Source organism: Nyctibius grandis, chromosome 29 (genome assembly GCF_013368605.1).
Source record: "Nyctibius grandis isolate bNycGra1 chromosome 29, bNycGra1.pri, whole genome shotgun sequence".
Lineage (NCBI taxonomy): Eukaryota > Metazoa > Chordata > Aves > Nyctibiiformes > Nyctibiidae > Nyctibius > Nyctibius grandis.
In genome coordinates this window covers 55575-77897 of record NC_090686.1, presented here as the reverse complement: position 1 = coordinate 77897, position 22323 = coordinate 55575, and the positions used below count along the sequence as shown (strand labels likewise).

The 22323-nt window shown below is 53.2% G+C and overlaps 2 protein-coding genes across 6 annotated transcripts in view; both read left to right on the top strand.

The window, feature by feature from the left end:
- The window catches only part of RPS4X (ribosomal protein S4 X-linked), a 50167-nt gene that overhangs the window by 19644 nt on the left and 8200 nt on the right, over window positions 1-22323 (top strand). The gene's annotated exons all lie outside the window — the stretch shown is intronic.
- On the top strand, window positions 54-20613 carry HDAC8 (histone deacetylase 8). 5 transcript variants are annotated; one of them, XR_011049817.1, is made up of 12 exons: window positions 54-135; window positions 700-752; window positions 2136-2266; window positions 4618-4759; window positions 7727-7839; window positions 8876-8953; window positions 9378-9486; window positions 11327-11499; window positions 13141-13235; window positions 16225-16330; window positions 18807-18970; window positions 20073-20613. XR_011049817.1 is itself a non-coding variant. In XM_068419782.1 (11 exons), the coding sequence occupies exons 1-11, from the start codon at window positions 101-103 to the stop codon at window positions 20093-20095; spliced, it is 1101 nt and encodes a 366-aa protein (XP_068275883.1). In that variant the 5' UTR covers window positions 60-100; the 3' UTR covers window positions 20096-20613. The 5 variants fall into 5 exon arrangements, 2 of the variants coding, with proteins under 2 accessions (XP_068275883.1, XP_068275884.1); XR_011049818.1 differs by having other exon boundaries at window positions 60-178; window positions 2136-2214; window positions 4618-4718; XR_011049816.1 differs by having other exon boundaries at window positions 60-178.

Sequence of the window (22323 nt, the reverse complement as noted above, 5' to 3'; positions counted from 1 at the left end):
GGAGGGACTACGGCTCCCGGTGGGCCCCGCGGCCGGAACTGCCCGTCCCGGCGTGCCCCGGGCGGGCGGCGGGGCCGGGCCTCCCGGCGCGGCGGCCCTGATGGCGGCGGTGCCGGTGTACGTGTACAGCCCGGAGTACGTGACCCTCTGCGACTCCCTCTGCAAAGTGCCCAAGCGGGTCAGCGCCGCGCCGGGGCCGGGCGGGGGAGGCGGGGGTGAACGGAGGGCCCTGGCGTGGGGGCCGGGGGAGCGCGGGCGTGAGGCCTGGCGGCGGAGGGGACCCCAGCGAGGCTGCCGGGGTGTCCGGGGGCTTTGGGGCGGCTGCGGGGAGCTTGGGGGAAGGGGCAGCGGCGGCGGGCACCCCGGCCCTGGGCAGGGGGAGCGTGGGCCGGAGGGGGAGCCGGCCCGTCCCCGCACACCGCCTCTGGCTGGGCACTTGCCAGGCGCCCCCCCGCCAGGAGCAGCGCGCTGCTGGGCCTGTCCCGCACCCACCGGGAGCTCCCCCCACGGACAGCCTGCGGGCTGCACCCCCTCCGTGGGGACGCCCTGCCCGGGCCCCGCTCAGGCTGGTGCCGGTTTAGCTGTGCTGCTGGGAGAAGTCACGGTTACGCCTCTGCTGTGAGTCGTTTAGCCCCGGGTTGCTGTGCTTCTGTCGCCTGCGCTAGAGCTGCTCTCATGGGCTTATTATTCTTTTTTTAGGCCAGTATGGTACACTCGTTGATTGAAGCGTATTCCTTACTTGACCAGATGAAGTAAGTGCTCCCGTTTTCTGTGAAGAGAATATTTTCTTCTCTGCTAAGGTTTGGAAGATACTGAGTAACTGCAGGTCTTAGGCTGTCTCTGCTGACAGCGTGGTTCTAGGACCCCACACAGTGTGATCTGCTTGTTTTGCTAAATGGTCAAGATTATGGTAATTAGGGCAGACGTAATTTATGGTTACCCTTCCTGGTCCGATGGAGCACGAATTGCCTTGTGCTTTCTCTGTAGAGCACGCTGTCACCCACTGCTCTTGTGGCTCTGAGCAGAAGAAGTGTTGGCACTGCTCCGAATCCACTGGCTGGTGCTGATGCTGAGAGGGACCATGTTGTTTGGCTGTGCTGTGATTGATTTGGGAGACTTTTTGTGAGGTCTTGGTGCTGTTCAGGAGAGAACACAATATGAGGTCTGAGGCGGAAGAGTGAGACCCCTCCTGCCCCATTAGGCTCTTGCTACAGGGGGATATGAAGGGAAAGAGAAGGCTTAGCTCAGCCTCTCTGATGTAGCATCTAATAAAATCTTTAAAAAATCCCATGCTACAGTTCAGCAGGGCTCGAAAGTCCTATTGGACTATTTTTTTAAAGGTTTTTTTGTTTCATTTTGGTCATTTTGGTAGTGTGCTTGGGAAATGGCTGCAGGTACCATCACAGAGATGGACCCAAACAGCTGTTCACCCTGGCATAGGGTGAGAGGTGCCTGGCACCTGGGCTGGCCTGGAACTGGAAGCTTCTTACATTCTTCCAGTAGCAATGGAGCTGTACTGTGCTGCCGGTGTGTGCCTGCAGAGTCTGACGTTTGGAGAGGGCTTCAACGTGTCACAAGGTTTGTTTAGACAGATTGCAAAGCACCCAAACCCAGGAAAGGTGATGTGCGAGTTGCTGAGGACAGAGACGGTCTCTGCTTTGAACGCACGCGGAGTTAAGAGTGTGTAAGAGGTGCCGCTCAGCTCTTGACCCAGCGGGCTGGTGTCCTGCTGCAGCACTGGGCTGGGCCTAGATGCTTTCACTCTGTTGTTTCCTCTCTGCGTAACCAGAATGTTGGATCTGCTGGAGATTGCTCAAACTGGGAGAACATGCAGAAAAGGGAAAAAAACTTGAAGCAAAGTGGAAAGGTTAACGCAGGCAACACCTACAGACGTTCCTTGTTGGGGTGGGCACAGCAGACAGTGCCAAGCTGGGGGAAAGGCCTACTCCAGCTCAGCCAAGTGGCTTTCTCACTCAAAGTGACAGTCCACTGTGAGAGGAGGAGGGGGTTTTGTTTGCCTTTTCAACAGTAATTTTCAAAAGAAGGCCCCTAGTCTGAGGAGGTTGAAGCTGGGTGCTCCAGCTGAACCCTGGAGCCTCGTGTCCTGACATGCTCCCTTCCTCCTCTCTGCCTAGGATAGTCAAGCCAAAAGTGGCCTCCATGGAGGAGATGGCAAGCTTCCACACAGATGCCTACCTGCAGCACCTGCAGAAGGTCAGTGAGGAGGGGGACGATGACCATCCGGAGTCCGTGGAGTACGGACTGGGTAAGGACGTGTATCTTCAGCGAGAGATTAACTGAGTGTCAGGTCCAGGGTGGTTTTTGCTGGAGCTGAGCTTAGACAGAGGGGTGAGCTCAGGTGGGCTGCTGGGCTGTTTGCGGAGGAAAACCCTCTTTGATGGGGAGTTGCTGAACCCCATCAGCCAGCGGTCGCCTGTCAGGCTGGCGTTGTCACTGTTGCCAGCAGAGGGTACTCTCAGCCTCACGCTGCTGCTCCGTGCAGCTCGGCCTGTCCCTTGCACAGCGGGAACCAGTGCCTTTTGCTTCTGCTTTGTGGATCTCGGGCAGTACAGAAGGCCCTTGCTGCCCTTGGAACAGAGCTGAGACTGGCTGCCACGAGCCTGCTGTGGTGGAGGGCACGCGTGAACAACGGCCTGAAGCTACAGCCGGCGACCAGAGTGTCTGCTGTTTGCCTGGTGACTTTGCCTGTGTCTTGAGCAGAAGGCTCTTGCCTGCCTGGACTAAAGACAGCCTGAGCAAGGCAGTAGTTAAAGCAGGCGAGGTGGCTGTGGGTGCTGTCTTAGTTCCAGGAGCAGGAGGAGTGAGCTGGCACTGAGGCAGTGGTGTAGAATCTGCGCTGATCTCGTGAGTCTCCCCTAGATCTGCCCTTTCCATTTCTGAAGCTGATCTGTCTGCAGGCAGAGGAGCAGCCCTGGGGTCACGCCTGGCTGGGGAATGGCTCCAGGGAGGCTGCTGTAGGAATAGGTGAAGATCATATTCTAGCTATAGACCTGCAGCATATCTATGCCTGTCTCCTTTCAGGATGTCTGTTTTAGGGGGGAGATACATCGGTGACCATGTCAGGGCTTTCTTGGTAGAGTAGCTAGAGAACTGGGAGTGTTTTTGCAAGATTGGTATGAGGGACCAGCAGGTCAGGCTAGCCAGGCACACAGATCAGAAGTTGGTTCAGGACCCATCTGTGAATGATAATAGAATCATGGAATCATTTTGGTTGGAAAGGACCTTTAAGATCATCAAGTCTAGCCGTTAACCCAGCAACCATTAACCTCATCTGAGTGCAAGGACACATTTTGATTGTTGATTTTTGTGGCGGCTTAACCTTGGCTGGCCACCAGGTGCCCACCAAGATGGGCTCTCTCTCCCCTTCCTCAATAGGGTAGGGGAGAAAATATGATGGAAAAGATTGTGGGTCGAGATAAGGACAGGGAGATCACTCACCAGTTACTGTCACGGACAAAACAGACTTGACTTAGGGAAATAATTCAATTTATTGCCAATTAATAACAGAGTAGGATAGTGAGAATTTAAAACAAAACTAAAATCACCTTACTCCTCATCCACCCTTCTTTCCAGACTCAACTTCACTCCCAGCTCTTCTACCTCCCTCCTTGCTGGGGGGTGCAAGGGGATGGGGAATGGGGGTTGCGATCAGTTCATCACACGTCTCTGCTGCTTCTTCCTCCTCAGTCTTGCCCTGCTCCAGCGTGGGGTCCCTTCCACAGGAGACAATTCTCCAGCGTGAGTCCTTCACACAGGCTACAGTTCACGGACTGCTCCAGCGTGGGTCTTCCACGGGGTGCAGTCCTTCAGGAGCAGAATGCTCCAGTGTGGGTCCCCCATGAGGTCACACGTCCTGCCAGCAAACCTGCTCCAGCCTGGGCTCCTCTCTCCATGGGGCCACAGGTCCTGCCAGGAGCCTGCTCCAGCACAGGTTCTCCACGGGGCCACGGTGTCCTTCAGGCGCACCCATCTGCTCCGGCGTGGGGTCCTCCACAGGCTGCAGGTGGATATCTGCTCCACCGTGGACCTCCCTGGGCTGGGGGGCACAGCCTGCCTCACCATGGTCTTCACCACGGGCTGCAGAGGAGTCTGTGCTCCAGCACCTGGAGCACCTCCTCCTCCTTCTTCGCTGACCTTGGTGTCTGCAGGGCTGTTTCTCTCACACGTTCTCACTCCTCTCTCCTAGCTGCAGCGCAGCATTTTTCACCCTTTCTTCAATGTGTTATCACAGGGGCACCACCAGCATTGCTGATGGGCTCAGCTTTGCCAGCGGCGGGTCTGTCTTGGAGCCATCTCTGTCCTACATCGGTGCAGCTCCTGATATCTTCTCACAGAAGCCACCCCTGCAGCCTGCCCCTGGCTACGAAAACTGCCACACAAACCCAATACAATTTTTTTCCTACTTACGCCCCCTAAATCTGCTGTGTGAGTCCAAATCTGATACCTGTTGTGAGGGTTTTCTGCCATGGCTTTTTCATTGCGCCTGGAACAGAAAGTTAGAGCAGTGGTTAAAGGGAGAGAGCTCAAAACAAAGAGAATGTGCTTCCCCCAGAGGAAAATGTCAGTTGTGTCTGACACGCAGACTCTTACCTGCAGGTTACGACTGTCCGGCTACCGAAGGGATCTTTGAGTATGCGGCAGCCGTGGGAGGAGCCACCATCACCGCAGCCCAGTGCCTGCTGGACGGCAAGTGCAAGGTAGCGATTAACTGGCCTGGAGGGTGGCATCATGCAAAGAAGTAAGAAAACAATCTCTTCCCTTGTGTTTTCTCACCTGGTGTCTGAACCCCACCTCCTAGCTCCCAGCTTCCCTGCGAACCCTCAGGGCGTGGCGATCCAGCTGGAAGAGGGAGCCAGGAGTGAGAGGGATGAGGGAAGGCAGGAGGTAGATGGGAAAGAAGGAGGGTGTAGGGCAGAGGCCTGAGAGTAGGCTGGTTCCTGCCCCGTCCCGGTACTATCACGGACTGCAGTGCGGGTCTGTGGCAGGTGTATTCAGAGGTGTCCTGCCATCCATTGATACTTGGTTCAAATGAGAATTGATTTTGCAAATTCCATAGAGAAGGGCTGCGGAGAGGCAGACGATGGGTGTTGCTCCCAACTTGGAAGAGAATGGGAGCTTGGCAGCATGTTGCCCAGATCGTTTTGTGTGGCTTTTTTGGTTTCTTAATAAGAGATTTGAAAGTACAGGACCGACCTCTGGTTTTCCCCATGCTCTGTGGGTGGCTGTTTGCTCTGAGCTGTAATGTCAGTAACGATCTTCCAGAACAACAGGAGAGGAAGTAAAAATTTCGTCCCTGAATCCTGTGATTCTGTAGTGGTAAAATAATTTGTTTCCATGGCTTCCCTGTTTTCCTTGGATGTATGTTTTATTATAACTTGTGTCCCCCATCTGCCAAAACATGAGGCCTGTCTGCAAATGCAGACAAGACAGCACCCTTCCCTGTCGCCAGCTAACTAGCCTTTGCAGAGCCGTTCTGTTTCCTTGGGGAGCCCCAGAAATTAGCACGAACCACATGTCTAACAACTTGTACATGAGTGTGCAGGTTTATCTTCTCGCTCCAGTGACTTTTCTGACCTGGCAGAGAAGCTCTGGAGGTGTAACGGTGGCGTGCAAACTTCAGCGATGGCAATGTCTCATCAGGACCCTTCTTCTGGTCAACACTTTGCTGAATATGGGCTCAGCTGCAGATTGCTGAGAAAGGAGAGAGCGTAGCTTGGCTGAGCTGAGCCCTCTTGCTCTTCCCACGAGGGATGGCTTTTAAATATCTTCTGTTCTCCTTTATCTTGATTGCAATGGTTTATAAAACGCCTGTAACAGAAGAAATCTTAGCAGTGTTGCTGCCACTGAGCTGTGCTATTAGCACTGTTCTGGGAAGCAAGCAGTCTGTTTAAAAAAGGCCTTTGACACTTACTGATCCCAAAGGAGCCTTCCCAGTCACCCCAGTGAGGGGGCATGGGATGCTGCAGGGTAGGCAGCAGCTGTGGTAGGTGCCAGTTCAGTGTGAAGGTCCAGCCAGACTGACACCCAAGTGCAGGTGCCTGGTGCTAGGACCTGTGTCCTAGCAAAATACATGTCCTTTTGTCAAAAAAGACCTGCTGTCTGGTGGCTTAGTTACTTTCCAAGGTCGTAAAGGTAGGAATGGTAACCACTGTCACGCGGGGCTTCTGAAGCTCCCAGTTCACTGGTGTGCCTTTGGGGCAGAAGGTGCAATGCTGAGTTGGTGCCTTTTCTTGACCCAGCCGTGCCCTCCCTTATGGCACTGACAGTCCGAGCTCTGCTGTGTGGATCTGTGGGGGCAGAAATCCCAAGCGTTGGCCCTGAGCTGCAGCTCTGACGCTGGTCAGCCTCTGTCCGAGCTGGTGTCCTGCTCTGCTTGGCCTCGAGTTTGAAAGAGACCGTGTGTTATAGCATGGAGAGAGTGCCCGAAACGTGACATAGTTCACTTTGCTTCCTTGTGGGCTGGGAAGGAGGGGAGGAGTACGGTGTGTAATCACAGTTAAGGAAGATTCCCAGGATACCTGCTAACATCCCAGTTCTCAGCATCGCTGTAACTGAACAGAGTCACTGGGAAGTATCTGTGCCCCGTGACATTTGCAGTTCTGCCACCCCGTGCTTGCTTCCCACCGTTTGCAGCTGTTTGCTGAGCAGGGGAGTGTCAGGGGAAATGAGCCGAGTGCTGTGGCTGAAAGTCGAGAAGCATTTCCAAGAGGCACAACTTAGATCCTGGAGTCGTTTGAGCCTGGGGAGGGGGGGTTTGGACACTCCTGTTGCAAGGTATAAAGCTTTGGTTTAAATCAGCTGTCCAGGGCTGACCTAAGAGTCAGCTAGTGCCAAGTGGTGATGGGGACTTGACTTCGAAGTGAGGCTGGAGTAGAGATTAAGAAAATTTCTTATTCTTTTGATGTCAGCAATATGGAAGCTGCCCCCAATGTATTCAGGGACAAATCCTTCCATGCAAGATCTGTCCTCTCTTTGGCTGCTGGGGCTCTCTTCTGGCTGAGCCTAGGAGCTGTGTTGTGAGGGACTGCATGTGGGGCATCCTGTTTGGGGAGAGTGGGGAAGAAGGGAGAGTGTTGCTTTGGGAAGAGGCTTAACCTTCATGCCCCAAGACTTTGGAACAGAGCAGCAGAGTGTTGGGACTGCCTTGGACCTGCCCTTCACTGCCAGGACCTTCCCGGGAGCTGTGGCCTGGACAGCAGGGATGGAATGGCTGCCTGCCCATGCCTGTCCAGCACTTGCAGGAAAATGGCCAAGCAGGGCTGTCAAGGGGCCCGTCCTCTTGCCACAGAGGGAGAGGAGGTACAGCAGAGACTGGGTTTGAGTTGAGTGGCTCTGAACTTCTTTAAAATACCTCAGGTGCAGAAAGGTAACGTTTTATTTGTGCAACAGTGAAATGGTCAGAGGTACCCTGCCAATCCCCTCATGGGTCAGGGCCTCTCTGCAGCAGAGCCAGCTGATGCTTTACCAGCTGCCAGCAAGCCCAGGGTTGAGAAGCAATTGGCACAAGCAGTCATGTTCTCTGTGCTTCCCAGCCATGCTTTAAGCTGCTCCTGACCCATCCCTTGGTCACTGCTGCGCCTTGGCCGGGCTCTTCGTCCTCCTCTGTGCCCCTGCGAGGTGGAAACTTGCAAAGCAAAAGTGCCAACGCCAAGATCAGTGGCGATTGCGTTGGCGATGTTCAACCTCGTGGACATTGTTTTCACAGAGATGAAGCTTCTGGCTTCTGCTACCTGAATGACGCCGTCTTGGGGATCCTGCGGCTGCGCCAGAAATTTGACCGTGTCCTTTATATCGATTTGGATTTGCATCATGGGGATGGTAAGGCCCAGCGCAGGCTGCAGACAGCACAGCTGCTCAGGGGGAGGAATGGGAGAAGGGGCAGCAGGGCTTTACCTGCTGCAACAGCCGTGGCTTTGCCTCCTTTCAGTGCGGTCAGGTTCCCTCAGTCCGTTTCTGCCTTGTCCTGCTTTATGGATTTGCCCTGTGCTGCTCATCAGACCCCTCTTGACGGTCTGCGCAGCAGTCTTGTACCTAAAGCAACAAACAGCGTGTTCCCATTCCAATAATCCCCTCTGCCAGTGGCTCTCCAGCAAGCACTTGCCCCAGTCCCTTGTTTCCCATCCCGGCAGAACAGCTGCTGACAGTGTTTAATTGTTTGATGCCACCAGTGCAAGAGGGAAGCAGTCAGTAGTAAACGGTGCTTTTAAAAGAAGGCTTGACGCTATAAAACTAAAGCCAGAGCTGGCCTTGCTGAAACTTCTCTCTCCTTCAGGGACATTGTTTCAAGACCATTTAACATTTCCTGCTCTCCTAAATTTTATGGTGTGTTTCATTTTGCTCCGTTTTCCCCCCACATTTAGTTTCTGTTAAGTTTCCTCTTACTTCTTTTTCCCTCCCCACTCCCCCTGTTTTAATATGCCTTTAAGGAAAAGAAAAGGCGTGTTGAACCGCAGCAGCGCTGAGAAAAAGCGAGAGAGCCCAGGAGCTCTGGTTCTAATCAGAGCCAAGCTCTGGCCAGGGCATCCCTGCTCGGATCCCTCCCCCAGCCTCGCAGGCTGAGTGCCAGGCAAGCACTGCTAACGTGGGCACTGACCTGAGATACTGAGATCCCTTTGGTACTGATTGGCGTGAGACCCGCCAAATTCATTTTGGTTGTGATCTTTGCTGGTGTTGAATTCGGGTCTTTATTGATTAAGGATGGATTTATTGAGCCACATCTGGTTTTCTGCTTTGTTCATTCCTTTCCTACTCTGCTTGCTGCCCCGTGTTTATTGAGAGGCTCATTTGTGTGTTCAGACTCTGTTATTTATGTGCGTGATGCATGAAAGATTTTTTCTCTTCCCTTTTCTGGCAGGAGTTGAAGATGCCTTTAGTTTCACCTCAAAAGTCATGACTGTTTCTCTGCACAAGTTTTCACCAGGATTTTTCCCAGGCAAGTTGAACTTGTGAGGTTTGTGCTAATTCGGTTCACGCGTTGCTGACGAGGCCCCAGCAAAGGCAAGTCCCATCCCTTCTGTCCAGCAGAGGTGTCTCGCTGTCTCTCCTGTTGACCCAGGACAAGGAAGGAAAGGGGAACCGCGTGTTTGGCATTTCCCCCGTTCTGGTTGTGGCGAAGCTCTGCGCAGGGCCCCTGCTGGGCGGCTGCCTGCAGCCCTCGAAAGCTGCATGACAGAACCGGGCAGAGGGCGAGAACCAGGTCCATCCAACCACTCCTTTGTTGGTGGTGGCAAGGGGACTTCTCCATAAGCATGCCAAAGGTCCTGCCTCTCTGCTGGCATCTGAGGCATCCTACACATTTCTCTTGCTTCTGATCCCCTTTCCCTCATAATTAACCATGGGGAGTTTCTGTTTTTCAGGCACTGGCGATGTGACAGATGTTGGCCTGGGGAAAGGTCGCTATTACAGCGTGAATGTACCTATCCAAGATGGCATTCAGGATGAGAAATATTACCAGATCTGTGAAACGTAAGCCCTCTTGCTCTGATATAGTTTACTTGGATGGGATTTTAGAGAGCAGAGACTGCACAGATTTTGTTTATTTACTATTTTTAATTACAGTCCTTCCTTAAGGCTTGCCCCTTCCCCTGTTACAGTTTTTTATTACAATGAACACAGGTCTTAAGAGGTCTCAGAGCTCTTGTCCGAATCCTGAGGCAAACTGAATATACAGAGGCATTTGTGGGTGGCTGGAGGGTCTCTTTGCCACGGGTCAGCCTTGTGTGGTTAAGGAAAGACTGAGAAGGGACAAGTACGTTTTAGCTGTGGACTTAGGGCTGGATGCTTTTTCTTCAAATAAATGCTCTGAACCCTGACCATCTGTGGGAGATATGTTTGGGGCTGAGTAAAAGGTGTTTTCCAAGCACCTTTTATCTATGCTGGAAGGATAAAAGGCTGAAGGCTGAACGTCTGCCAGTGACTGAACTGCCTGCCAGCAGGCCCCTCTGTCACTGAGCTGGTGTCCTGCCGGGGGACGTGTTTCCCAAGGGCAGGGCAGCTTTAGGGGCTGAGTAGGGGTTAGGAGCCCCGTCAGGAGTAGCCTGTTGCACGTATTCCCTGTTGAAGGACATCAAAACCTACCGTAGGTTCCAACCTGCATGTGACCAAAGCATCTACAAAGAAAGTTTGAGATCTCGTGGGCAAAGAGGAAGAGTTCTGTCCTGGCCAGGAGACAGTGATGTCTGTAACTGTGGGTGTCTCACCCAGCAGATGTCTGAGGATGGTTGCCTGTGCCTCCCAAACCCATGGCGTGATTGGAGCACGTGACTCCCTCTGACACGGGTTTCTGCAGGCTGACTACACCCTGTGCAGAGCCTTTCCTCGATTCTTCTCCTGTGTCCGCTGCTGGTGAGAGGAGACCTGCTCCTTGGCAGCCCTCTGCTCCTTGCCGAGCTGGTGCCAGATGAGGCATTCCTGGAGCAAAAAGCCAGGGAGACGCTGTGCAAAACAGTCTCACCCCCTCGGTGCCGGGGACAACTGCCTCCCCCGTCTCGGTGGAGGCTGATCTGCTGCAGCACAGTGATATAAATAAGTGCGGAGGAAGTTTGCTCTTGGCATCTCAGAGCGTGTGAACTTGCCTCTCTATAAATTACAGTGCTTGTGTTTGATCGCTTTTGTTCTAGTAGATAAACTCCCATCCTGCTTTCGAGGTGGTGTGGCACACAGATAATTGCCTGTTGTTTCAGGAAGTTGAATGACACGGAGTCCAATTAAAGTGCATTGTTATTAATAGCTGCTGTGTGGAAAGGGGGCCAAAGTGTGCCATTGTTTCTTTATTTTCTGGAAAGCCTGATGTCTTTAAAATTTTGAAGACAAAGGCAGCCAGGGATGAAAAGTTTTAGAGCTGCCATGAGAATGATGGCACTAGAGCTGGATGCTGAGTTTCTGTGGTATGCTCTGCTCGTGCAGAGATGTGGTGGCTGTCTTTATTTTGGTGCTCTTGTGAAGCCCTTAGACAAGCCCCAGATTGGTCTTGCAGCCCTTCTGCTCAGGGTGACCAACATAAACGTGTGCTTTGATGCTACCGCTAAGCTGATCGGGACTAGATCCCTCTCCCCTGTGTTCTCAGTGATGCTTTTGCCTTCATCAGCCTTGTGATGAGCACTTTGAGAGCTAAACGTACTGCAGGAGAGTAGTGGAGGCAGAAGGCTAACTGGGAGCAGAGGGAGCGTAACTGGTATGAGGAGGGTAGGAACAGAGAATGCAGGAACCTTGAGAGGCATCGGTGGATCTGAGGGGCCAGGGCCATACCAGCAGCATCCCTCTGAGCTGTGTTTGCGGTAACCCCCACTGCTCCTCCTCTCCACAGCGTGCTGAAGGAGGTGTACGCCGCATTCAACCCAGACGCGGTTGTGCTGCAGCTGGGGGCAGACACCATCGCTGGAGATCCCATGTGCTCTTTCAACATGACGCCCGAGGGATTGGGCAAGTGCCTGAAGTACGTCCTGCAGTGGCAGCTGGCGACTCTCATCCTGGGAGGAGGTGAGTGCATGTGTGTCGCTGTTCACAAGGAAATGAGTTTGTCCTCCTGCAACGCTTCCTCAAGCATGTTCCCCTGGGCTCAGCACGGACTGGAGGTTAGCAGGGTGGCTGCTGGGCAGCATCAGGAGGGCACTCTGGTGCAGTACTGTTTTCACACAGGCCTGAAATCCTTGATACTGACAGGTGCAAGCCTCAAGCCTGACCCTAAGATGTTGAGTTAAAGGCTGCTTGGCTCCTCCAGAGAAGAGCAGAGACTGTTAACCCCGATGAACTGACCCTGACTTTTCAATGGCACCTCTGATTCCCATCTCTGCTCATTAGCCCTTCAGCGCTTCTCTTCAAAAGTGAGTGCTGTGTTCCCAAACCTACCTCGGGCATCTGGCAATGGATGATTTTGTCTGGATTCAAGCAGAGGCTTGGGAAAAGGACTGCCTGCCTGCACAGCGCAGCAAGGCTCTGATACCCAGCGGCAGCTAAGGTTAATTTAGCTCCTCTGCCATGCTGCATAACCAGCTGCTTGTGCAGTGGGGAGAGCACAGGGCAGGCTTTGTGCAGCAGAGCATTTCAGAACAACAAAAGCCGCTGTGTGGCAGGGAGAGCCCCCCATCTCTGTGCCTGGAGCCATATCAGCTCTAGCAGTTGTCCTTTTTGAGATGAGGGAGTTCAGGTATAGCATGTTAAGCCTAAAATTTGATGTGCCTAATGCACTTTGTTTTGGAAAGGTTATGAGTGTTCAGTCCTGCTGTGACATGTCTGTGCGTATGCTGGAGATAGCTCCTTTCAGGCAAAGAGAAACCCCAAAACTTCTGTCAAAAAATGAGGGACAGCTGCTGTCACTCATGAAAAGGAGTGTCCCACCACTGCAGCCTGTGGAAGCATTTGATGTGGAAATTGGGGAGGAGTCAATGCTTGCAAAAAAAACCCCACAGCCCAAAGAGAAGGGAACATTGAAAAATAAGGTCTCCATCTCTTTTCAAAGTGTTTTTCTCGCTTACTATTTTAGTCATATTTGCTGGAAAAAAAACTTCTGAGTCTCTTGCAGGATTGCAGTGGTAATGTACCATTACCACGGAGTTGGCCATTGCCATACTGATGGTGAAACCTCGTTTCCTTGTAAAGCAGTCACAAGTTGTGCTAATGAGCTTCATATTTGTCCTCTCAAACATGACAGTGCTGAAGAGCTCACCAGCGAATGGCTGGGCATGTGTATTATGCTTTGTGGGTCGAGGGCTGGCATTAAAAAGCAGCAATCCCCCATCCACACTGCTGCCCTTGCACTTCTCTCCATTACCTTTGAACACCCCTCCTTGGGGGCAGGAGAGAGCACAGCGCATGGGGCCAGGGGCTCCTGCTGGGTCTGAGATGGTGGCTGGGTGGAGCCTGGCTTGTGCCACGCTGGGTGTAACTGGGGTTCAGTTTGGGAGGTCTGCCCTTGCATACAGTGTCATTCAGGCCTGGCTTCATGTAGCCAGCAGGTGCACAAGGCAGTTTCTGGGCACAGCTTGCGTGGATGAAGTAAGCCGAATTCAAGTACACTGCGTGTGTTGCGTCCACGATTTGTTCCTTCCACTAAAATCTCTCCCTCTCTCTTCCCTTTCCCCACTCTTCCCCCTCCAAAATCACAATTCTGGCTGGAGACAGGAGGCTACAACCTTGCCAACACAGCTCGCTGCTGGACATACTTGACTGGGGTCATCCTTGGGAGAACGCTGTCCTCCGAGATCCCCGATCACGAGGTAAAGCTTTGACAAACCCTCCCTTCTCCTTGTGCAAGAGCTGAGTCGTTCTACCTAATCCAAACGGCATCCTTGCCACTCAATACTGTTTTGTTGAGACACTCCTGTAACAATAACACACTGTCCTAGCAGCATAGTGGGTGCTTGTTCCCAAAACCCGAGGCTGTCCGCATCTTTTTGCAAGGGATCTCAGGCACCAATAAACTCTGGTCTCAGGTAATTACAGAGGGGTTGGGGAGGGGGAGTCACCTGTTTGCTCAAAGAGCTCTTTAGGATGTGCACGTACTTTTGCCAGAAAAGAGCCAGGCCTTTCTCAAGGCTTTATATTTTAGCCCTGCTTTCATCGACTTACAGAAAGTACCCGGTGCAGCTCTGAAGCGTTTCTGAGCAGCAGTGGGCCGTGGGGCCGGGTGCTGCTCAAGATCGTGTATGAACTGTCTCAGTTCCAGTGCTGGTGCTGGCCTCTACTAGGAATAGTGTAGCCAGCCGGTCTAGGGAAGTGATCGTCCCTCTGTACTCGGCACTGGTGAGGCCGCACCTTGAATCCTGTGTCCAGTTCTGGGCCCCGCACTTCAAGAAAGATGGTGAGGTGTTGGAGAGAGTCCAGAGGAGGGTGACCAAGCTGGTGAAGGGTCTGGAGGGTCTGACCTCTGAGGAACGGCTGAGGGAGCTGGGGGTGTTTAGCCTGGAGAAGAGGAGGCTCAGAGGTGACCTTAGTGCAGTCTACAACTACCTGAAGGGAGGTTGTAGCGCAGTGGGAGTTGGCCTCTTCTCCCAGGCAACCAGTGATGGGACAAGAGGACACAGCCTCAAGCTTGGCCAGGGGAGGTTCAGGTTGGACATTAGGAAGCATTTCTTTTCAGAAAGGGTTACTAGACATTGGAATGGGCTGCCCAGGGAGGTGGTGGAGTCCCCATCTCTGGAGGGGTTTAAGAAAAGACTGGACATGGCACTTAGTGCGATGGTCTAGTTGCCATGGTGGTGTCAGGGCAATGGTTGGACTCGATGATCCCAGAGGGCTCTTCCAACCTGATTGACTCTGTGATTCTGTGATTCTGTGAAAGTCTTCAGGAGGGCTGGACAGCTGGTTGGAGGGACACAATCTAGACTGAATTTGGGTGGAATAACTATAGGTTCATAATAGGTCTCAAACCGCAGATCAGTGTTATTGACCCTAGAGAAACAAACCTGCACGTGCAAAACAGTTCAAGCCTACAGAGGAAAATTATGTTTTTGCCTTTGTCTAAGGATCTTACGGACCAGTGTGCATGAGGAAGTAAAGTGTTTGTGTGGATTGAAACTGGAAATTCACCATTATAGAAACTGGTGATTACAGATACGAGATGCTTTTTGAGAGGTGTCGTGCTTAAATATGATCCTTTAACCAGGTTTCTGCAGAAAGAGGTTTTAAACAAAACTGGATCTTTCGTATACGTGGGAGGTGGAAAGGGTGGGTTCCTCTGTAGGAATCAACTGCTGAAGGTGGTTAGGTTTTGCCTGTTTGTTGTTGCTCTGAACAGTTTATTTGTTGTGTTAATGATTCCTGCCCTGAAGGATAAGAGCAATGTGGGAATGAGTTGATTGCAGGATGTCACAAGGTGCACAGTGTGGCCCTGTGTGCTCTGGCTGCTCCTTCCCAGAGGAATTTCTATCCCCTCCTGACCTGCAGGCATGTAGGGCTTGCACCGAACCAAGGCATGAGCCAGCTGCCACACTTGTGTTTTTGCCTGCAGGTGGCCACTGCGGGCTGCTTCACAGTCAGGAAGGTGTGTGTGCCCGGTCGGGTGTGAAGTTTTTGCCTCTCCTAGAGGGGTGCTAGCTGGCACTGCACAAATGAGCCGCTGCAGCTGTCAAAATCTGCCTTTTCCTCCCTTTTCAGTGGAATATTGTGTTGGCCCACAAAAAAGTCTGGCAGGCAGCAAGGTAGGCAGCACGTTGCCTGCCCTGACCCAGCTGCCTTGCCCATTCTGTGTGGATAGCTGACGTGCTTACAGAGCGGGCAGCTCCTTAACGATGCAGTTCACAGGCTGGTAAACCCAGCATGATTTCAGGTTTGCTTTCAAATGCTGGACTGTAACCTGGAGCATTCAGGAGCCGCGTCACTTTGCTTGTCAGTACTGGCATGTTGGGGGCTGCTCGGAGAAGCCCTCATTGCCCCTGCTAGTGCAGAGATGTCGGTCTTTGGTTGCCAGATCTGCCACCTCGATCTCACCCTTAAAGAAAACCCCAGCGCTGTGCATCATCAATCACTTGAGAAACTATAATGCTGTGAGTTTCCCTGTCTTCGGTACAATAGCTTTAAGTCTGGACTGGCTCCCCATGCGGTGGAGTGAAGCTCTCCAGGACTGATTGCAACTTCACTGCTGAATTTTTAACCCTGGTGTGTCTGCATCTTTGCTCAGCACTGCATGCTTGTGAAGTAAAACTGCTGGCAGTCATTTGTGATTCTGCGTTACTGTGTAGAGCCCACGTACTGCAGATTTTCTCATTCAGGCTCAACTGCACGCTGTTGGAGCACTCAGCCAGGAAAGACACATTACTAACCTTGAAGCACACTGATTTTTCTCCTTACAGGTATTTCACAGTCATGTCAATGCAGCTCTCTGCAAGGTGGGGCGGGGAGCCGAAAGGAAGGATATCTGATAGGCAGCACTTTAATTTTGTTCATTAAAAAATCAGGTTTGCAGGTCACCGTGTGTAAAACGAGTGTCAACAGCTTTCCCAAATAAAGCATGGGGATAGACATGAGACTGCTTTTGGCTGCACCACTGAGTTCTGCTTCCCAGGCCCTTGAATTAGTAGCAGTTGCAAACTTCAGGTGGGCACAGACACTGCAGAAGCACCTCTTTGGTGTAGTTAAGTTACATGTGCCCCTCAGATGGAGAAAATGTTTTTGCCTTTTTACAAACAGGTACCCATGGGGAGCCCTCCCTCCAGCCTCAGCCAGCCAGAGAGCTCTCTGCTGACTCTCCTCTCCTCTTCCCTGTAGTTCTTCACAGAGTACGGTCCTGATTACGTGCTGGAGATCACACCGAGCTGCAGACCAGACCGCAATGAGCCACAGAGAATTCAAGAAATTCTTAACTCTATCAAAGGTGAGATGTCCAAACCAACACTCCTGCTTCAGGCTTACAGGTCTTCTTAGAGGGGACTTCAGGAAGGCTCGTTGGAGTCGTTCTCGATGACTAGAAAGATGAAGCACATTCACTTGGCTGCTCATTGTGTACAATGCCATCTGTCTCCTGCTTCAGTTGGGATTCTCAGTGTTAGTAGCACATCAGCTCAGAGCTGTGGGTCCCTGTTAGCAAAAGCTGCCATTGCCTTTCCTCTGGCTGGGCAGAGGCGCACAGGGCCTTGTCCTTACTAGAATCATAGAGCATCCCAGGTTGTAAGGGACTTCAAAGATCATCTGGTCCAACCTTTTGTGGGTAGCAGGCAGTGAGTGGGTCTTGGGTGAGATGGACTGTTCTGGCCAGCCCGGTCTGGCCTGTAGGATATGCAAGACACTGGCATAAGATGAGTCCTTGTGAATGGACTAGTTTAATAGGAGCCATATGCCCAAGCTCTTTAAACCTTATCTCATAGAGAGCGTAAATTAAAGTCAGTTTTTGTTGAAATCTTCCTGATGGATGGATGGCCTCAATATGCCTGGTAGTGGCTTGGGTTGTGCTTCTGTTACCTTGTTAAGAGGAGGGTTTTTTTAAAAATAAATTCAGGTTTGTAAAGAATTGGTGACACTGCAAATAAACAGCCAGTCATGATGAGAGGTCATACTTGAAAAGTACAATCATCATCATATTTGAAAAGTCATGACAGTCAGGTGAAGTCCACAGTGACTGGAAAAAGGGAAACATCATGCCTGTTTTTAAAAATGGTGAAGAGGAGGACACTGGGAACTACCAATTAGTCAGCCTCACCTCTGTGCCCAGTAAGATCGTAGAGCTGATCCTCCTGGAAGCTATGTCAAGGCAAATGGATGTCAGGGAGGTGAGTAGAGACAGCCAACATGGCTTCACAAAAGGCAAATCATGCCTGTCTCATCTGGTGGCCTTCTACAATGGAGTGACTGCATTGGTGGGTAAGGGAAGAGTGACTGATGTCATCTACCTGGACTTCTGTAAGGCCTTTGACATGGTCCCACACAACATCCTTGTCTCTGAACTGGAGAGAGATGGTTTTGATGGATGGAGAGTTAGATGGATAAGAAACTGGCTGGACGGGTGCATCCAAAGAGTTGCAGTCAATGGCTCGGTGTCCAAGTGGAAATCAGTAACAAGTGGGGTCCTCCCTCGGGGGTCTGCACTGGGACCGATGCTGTTCAATATCTTTATTAAAGACATGGCAAAGGAATTGAGTGCACCCTCAGCAGTTTGCAGATGACACCAAGCTGGGTGGTGCGGTTGGTAGGCTTGAGGGAAGGGATGCCCTCCAGGGGGACCTTGACGGGCTGCAGGAGTGGGCCCATGTGAACCACATGAAGTTCAACAAGGCCAAGTCCAAGGTTCTTCACTGGGGTTGGGGCAACACCCAGTATTAATACAGGCTGGGGGATGAAGGGATTGAGAGCAGCCCTGCGGAGAAGGACTTGGGGATGCTGGTGGGTGAAAAACTGGACAAGAGCAGGCAATGTGCACTCACAGCCCAGAAGGCCAACCGCATTCTGGGCTGCATCAAAAGAAGTGTGACCAGCAGGTCAAGGGAGGTGATTCTGCCCCTCTACTCCGCTCTGCTGAGACCTCACCTGGACATGGACGTGTTGGAGCGGGTCCAGACGAGGGACACGAAAATGGTCCAAGGGCTGGAACCCCTCTGCTAGGAAGAAAGGCTGAGAGAGTTGGGATTGTTCAGCCTGGACAAGAGAAGGCTCTGCAGGGAGACCATATTGCGGCATTTCAATATGTAAAGAGGCTTTCTAAGAAAGATGGAGAGACTTTTTACCAAGGTCTGTAGCGGCAGGACAAGGAGCAATGGTTTTAAACTGAAAGAGGGTAGATTCAGGTTGGGTATAAGGAGGAAATTATTTGCAACGAGGGTGGCGAGACGCTGGAGCAGGTTGCCCAGAGAAGCTGTGGATGCCTCATTCCTGGAAGTGTTCAAGGTCAGGTTGGATGGGGCTTTGACCAACCTCACCAGTGAAAGATGTCCCTGCCCATGGCAGGAAGGTTGGACTAGATGGTCTTTAAAGGTCCCTCCCAGCCCAAACCGTTCTGTGAATCTATGATTCATTCGATGAGATAAAATGCTTGCTGGACGTGGTTGTGGGTGTCCTCAGCCTCAGGCACGTGTGCCGCGCAGAGGCTTCCTACGGAGGAGGGCAGCTAATTACAGCGAGACAGAAGCAGCTGGGGGTGGGAGCCCAGGTCTCAGCCTGGATGCAGGGAAGGTACCATGGCTGGGATTACCCTGTCAATAAGCGAGAAATCTCTTAGTGGACTGCATGGAGCTGGGGGTTAACATTTGGATGCAGGAGGACCTGGAGGCTCTGTAGGGCTGAATGAGAAGCAGATGCTTTCAGGGGGATGTGTTCCAGCTGCTTCTGATGTATGGTTTTCATTCCCTCTCGTACCACAGTGTCTGAGTTCAGGAGAGGAGAGCTCGCATGAAGCCCTTCTCCTGCACCATGGCTGGCTTTTCAGTTCTCCAGTCTAGTTTTTCCCCAGCCTCTCCAGTCCCCAGCCCGGTTTTGACTCCTAGACATGCTTCCCAGTTGCTGACAGTCCTGTTACCGCTGCTTGGTGAGCTACCACTTCCCACGCGTGTGCTTATCAGCCATTACAAGCCTGACAGAGTATTTTACCTTCCTCTGCCTCTTTGGTTTAAATCACCCTTTGTTTCATCAAAAGTCCAAGTTCTGCATTTTTATACCGTGAGCTCACGTCCTCCTGCTGCATGCAGGTTTGGTTGGAGCTTGTCAGTTAGAGAGTGAACCCTGCAATGCAAGAGTATCCCTGGCACACAGTCAGCCCTGGCACGAGTCTTTTCTCTGAGGCAGTGCTTCGCCCTGGAGCACAGCTCCCATCCTTTGCCCCCAAGAAAACACGGGTGCTCCAACTTGGTGGCAGCAACTCAGAAAACAGCCGTCTTCTAGTGTCTTTCCTCAGGAGCTGGGACAGTGCTCTAGCCAGGCAGGAGACTGAAAGCTGTTGGAGTCCAGGGCAGGCAGCTGGGTGAGCCTGGCCAGCTCCTGCCAGCCTTGTTCCATGCCCTTGCCCATCTGTCTTGTCCCTGTCCCCAGGAGGAGCTGGGGGCAGCAAGACACAGCTTAGCAGCCCTTTTCACTCTCTGTGCATGTGGTGATGTACTGGCGTTAGAAGCAGAGTAAGAGGAGGTGGGTGGGAGATAGGATGGCCATGGGTGCCCTGGGGTGTCCATTCCCAAGCAGAGGCCAGTCCTAGGGAGGGGACTTCCCCCCTGACCTGTCCAGGAGGGGAGGAGGAACAGCATCGCTCTGGAGCTGGAAGGGAGGTATCTATGCTGTGCGCTCCTGGCGGTGCATCCAGCCCTGAGGAAGGACGAGGCAGCAGGGAGTGAGCGTGTGCCCCTCCGGTGCTGGCCCGTGAATCCCGACCCAGCGATCAGCCTGCAGGAGAAACTCGTAGCAGAAGCGGTGGCAGGGTCTCCCTTTGGGAGTGCCCCACGTCTGGCTTGGAGGAGGGCAGCAGCCTCTGCGAAGAGAGCGGGGGGCCAGCGGGGACCGGGGTCTGCGCTGGGGCTGGGATTCCTGTATCGCTGCCCGGTCCGTCAGGCGTAGGGCTGGCACCCTTCCCCCTGGCCGGGCCACTGCGTCAGGCTGAAATACCACTGGAAATATCCTTTTCTGCCTCCTTTTATTTGCAGGGAATCTGAAGCATGTTGGTTAGCAGAGAAGGAGGGCTCAGGTTTCCGCAAGAGCATTTCCCGTGGGGAAGACGGCGTGCTTATGTGAGCAGCTGGTGAAATTTGTGGCTGTGGGGGAAATTTGGAAGAAATTACTGTTGGTTGGTTGATTTTTTTCCTCTTTAAAGAAGAAAAGCTGCTGCGCACCACGAGCGCCGTGGCTCTCTGCAGGCAGTAGCGTGGGCCCTCCAGCCACAGCCTTCCAGTGCCAGCGGAGCCTCCCTTGCTCCTTTCTCTTTTAACACCACAGAGTTTATTCTCACAACTGGTTTTAAATGTTTTTTAAGAGAGGGGCTGCTCAGAGCTGTGAACCCTCCCCAGCTGGAGCTCAGCACCGCGTTGCCTTCCTGGCAGGAGCATGGCCTCTGAGCTGCCCACCTGGGGAGCAGCACTGAGGGCCAGCCAGGGCCTGGGGCATGGGCTGTGCCTCTCACCCACGGAAAGGCACAGCCATTGTGTTTTTAACTGGGAATTTTTTTTAAATAAAGTATTTGAAATAGTCCTCCAGCCCTTTTCTTTCTTCCTGCTCCCACCCTGCCTTGCCAGTGCTCTTTTCACAGCACTTGACACGTTCAGTGGGTGTCCAGCCAGTGCCGGAGAGCCAAGATCTGCAGTTGCGTTTGTGGCCATCCCTTCCAGCCCCATCACGTAAGGCAGCACAGGCTGCACCCCCAGGGCGATGGGTGGGCTCCTGAAGTCCTGTGCAGGGGACCCAGCCCCCGGGGATGCTCTCCAGAGTGTCAAGGGGTATGCGGGGCAGGGTGGCAGCTCCTGTCCCAGGACATATCAGATGAAGCTCCAGGTGCCCCAGCACCCCATGAGAGCTGCCACTCAGCATCTCAGCGAGCCATCTCAGCAAGGGGACAGGTACAGGGGTATCTGGGGCAGATCCCTCCCGGTCCTTCGGGCCATGGAGCCTGGCCTCTGCTGCCCTTGTCCCCTCCTTCACCTGGCCTGCAGAGCTTTTATTTGTGCTGTTTCTTTTTAAAGATATCCAGTCGCTGTGGGAAAGCATATTTCCTGTTGCTTTAATTAGATTGCACTGGAATAAACAGCAAGACGAAGGGACTCCCAGCCTGGCCTGGCTCTGTTTTGATCTCTTGTTTTTCACTGCTGATCCGAAACAACAGGAAATCCAGCACGGAGGGAGTTCATCTGGATGTGGCTTCCATGTCCCCACGGAGTGACTCCTGACCCCCTCCCTGCTTCCCCCCACGTCCCCCCAGCACCTCCTGCGGTGGGGTGGGGGGAGACTGGCCTTGTGTGGTGACTGCTGGCTGGAGGCTGGCGCTGCCACGGGCACAGCAAAGGCTCCCAGTGCCCAGGGGAGATGTCAGCCCTGGGGATCCTTTAGCCAGGAGAAAAGCGGGGTATGAGAGAGAGAGAAGCTGGCTGGCTGCCCGCTCTGACCCACCTCAGGGCCCCACATGCTCTGTCCCTGCACCAGGCGCTGTGAGCTGTGGGAGCTGCTTCAGGAACACAACTGGGAAAACAAATACACAATAGGAAACTCCCCCCCCAAGGGTCAAATTTTGTGGCACTAAACGAGGTTTAGGTGAGGTGCAGGGAGAGCTGCACCCAAGGATGGGACTGTAGGGATATGGCACCCTAAACCAGCCAGGTTGCCCACCCACAGACAGCTGGGGAAAGGGAGGCATGGGGTAAAGCACCCCCTCCACCATCTCAGTCCATATCCCCCAATGTGGAGAGACAACTGGAGCTCAGCTCAGTGCAAAAGGTGGGACAAGGGCTCAGGGGGTACCCCCAGAGCCCTCTCAACAGGTCCCCCTCACACCCAAATCTCCCTTCAGCTGGCTGAGGGCACTAGCCCATGTCACCCTCGCCAGCCCTGGCACCAACTGAACCCCCTTCTTGCCCCACACCCAGGATAGGTGTTACAAGCGTGTCCCAGCCTGGATGGGGGGTCCCAGCCTGCACAGGGGGGGACATGGGGGTTTCCACCCCAGAGGCTGGGAGGCAGGTGGGAGAACATGGGGGGAGCTGGGGGTGTCCAGGCTGGATGGGGAAGAGTGGGAGGTACCAACCTGGATGGGGTGACATGGAGGGTCCCAGCCCAAACAGGGAGGACACAGAGGGAACCAGCCTGGAAGAGGAGGGCACGGGGGTCCGGCCGGGGACCGGAGGGGCAGGCGGTGCCGGCACCGCCCCCGGGGGCCGTCCCGCCCCGTCCCAGCCCGCCTCGTCCGCCCGC

What these genes read in the sequence shown, in the direction of transcription:
- HDAC8 (XM_068419782.1), top strand. Translation starts at nt 101, where the DNA reads ATGGCGGCGGTGCCGGTGTACGTGTACAGCCCGGAGTACGTGACCCTC. An exon ending in GTCCGTGGAGTACGGACTGG is followed by an intron (nt 2,267 to 4,617) that starts GTAAGGACGTGT and finishes TCTTACCTGCAG; the next exon opens with GTTACGACTGTCCGGCTACC. An exon ending in GACTCTCATCCTGGGAGGAG is followed by an intron (nt 11,500 to 13,140) that starts GTGAGTGCATGT and finishes GGCTGGAGACAG; the next exon opens with GAGGCTACAACCTTGCCAAC.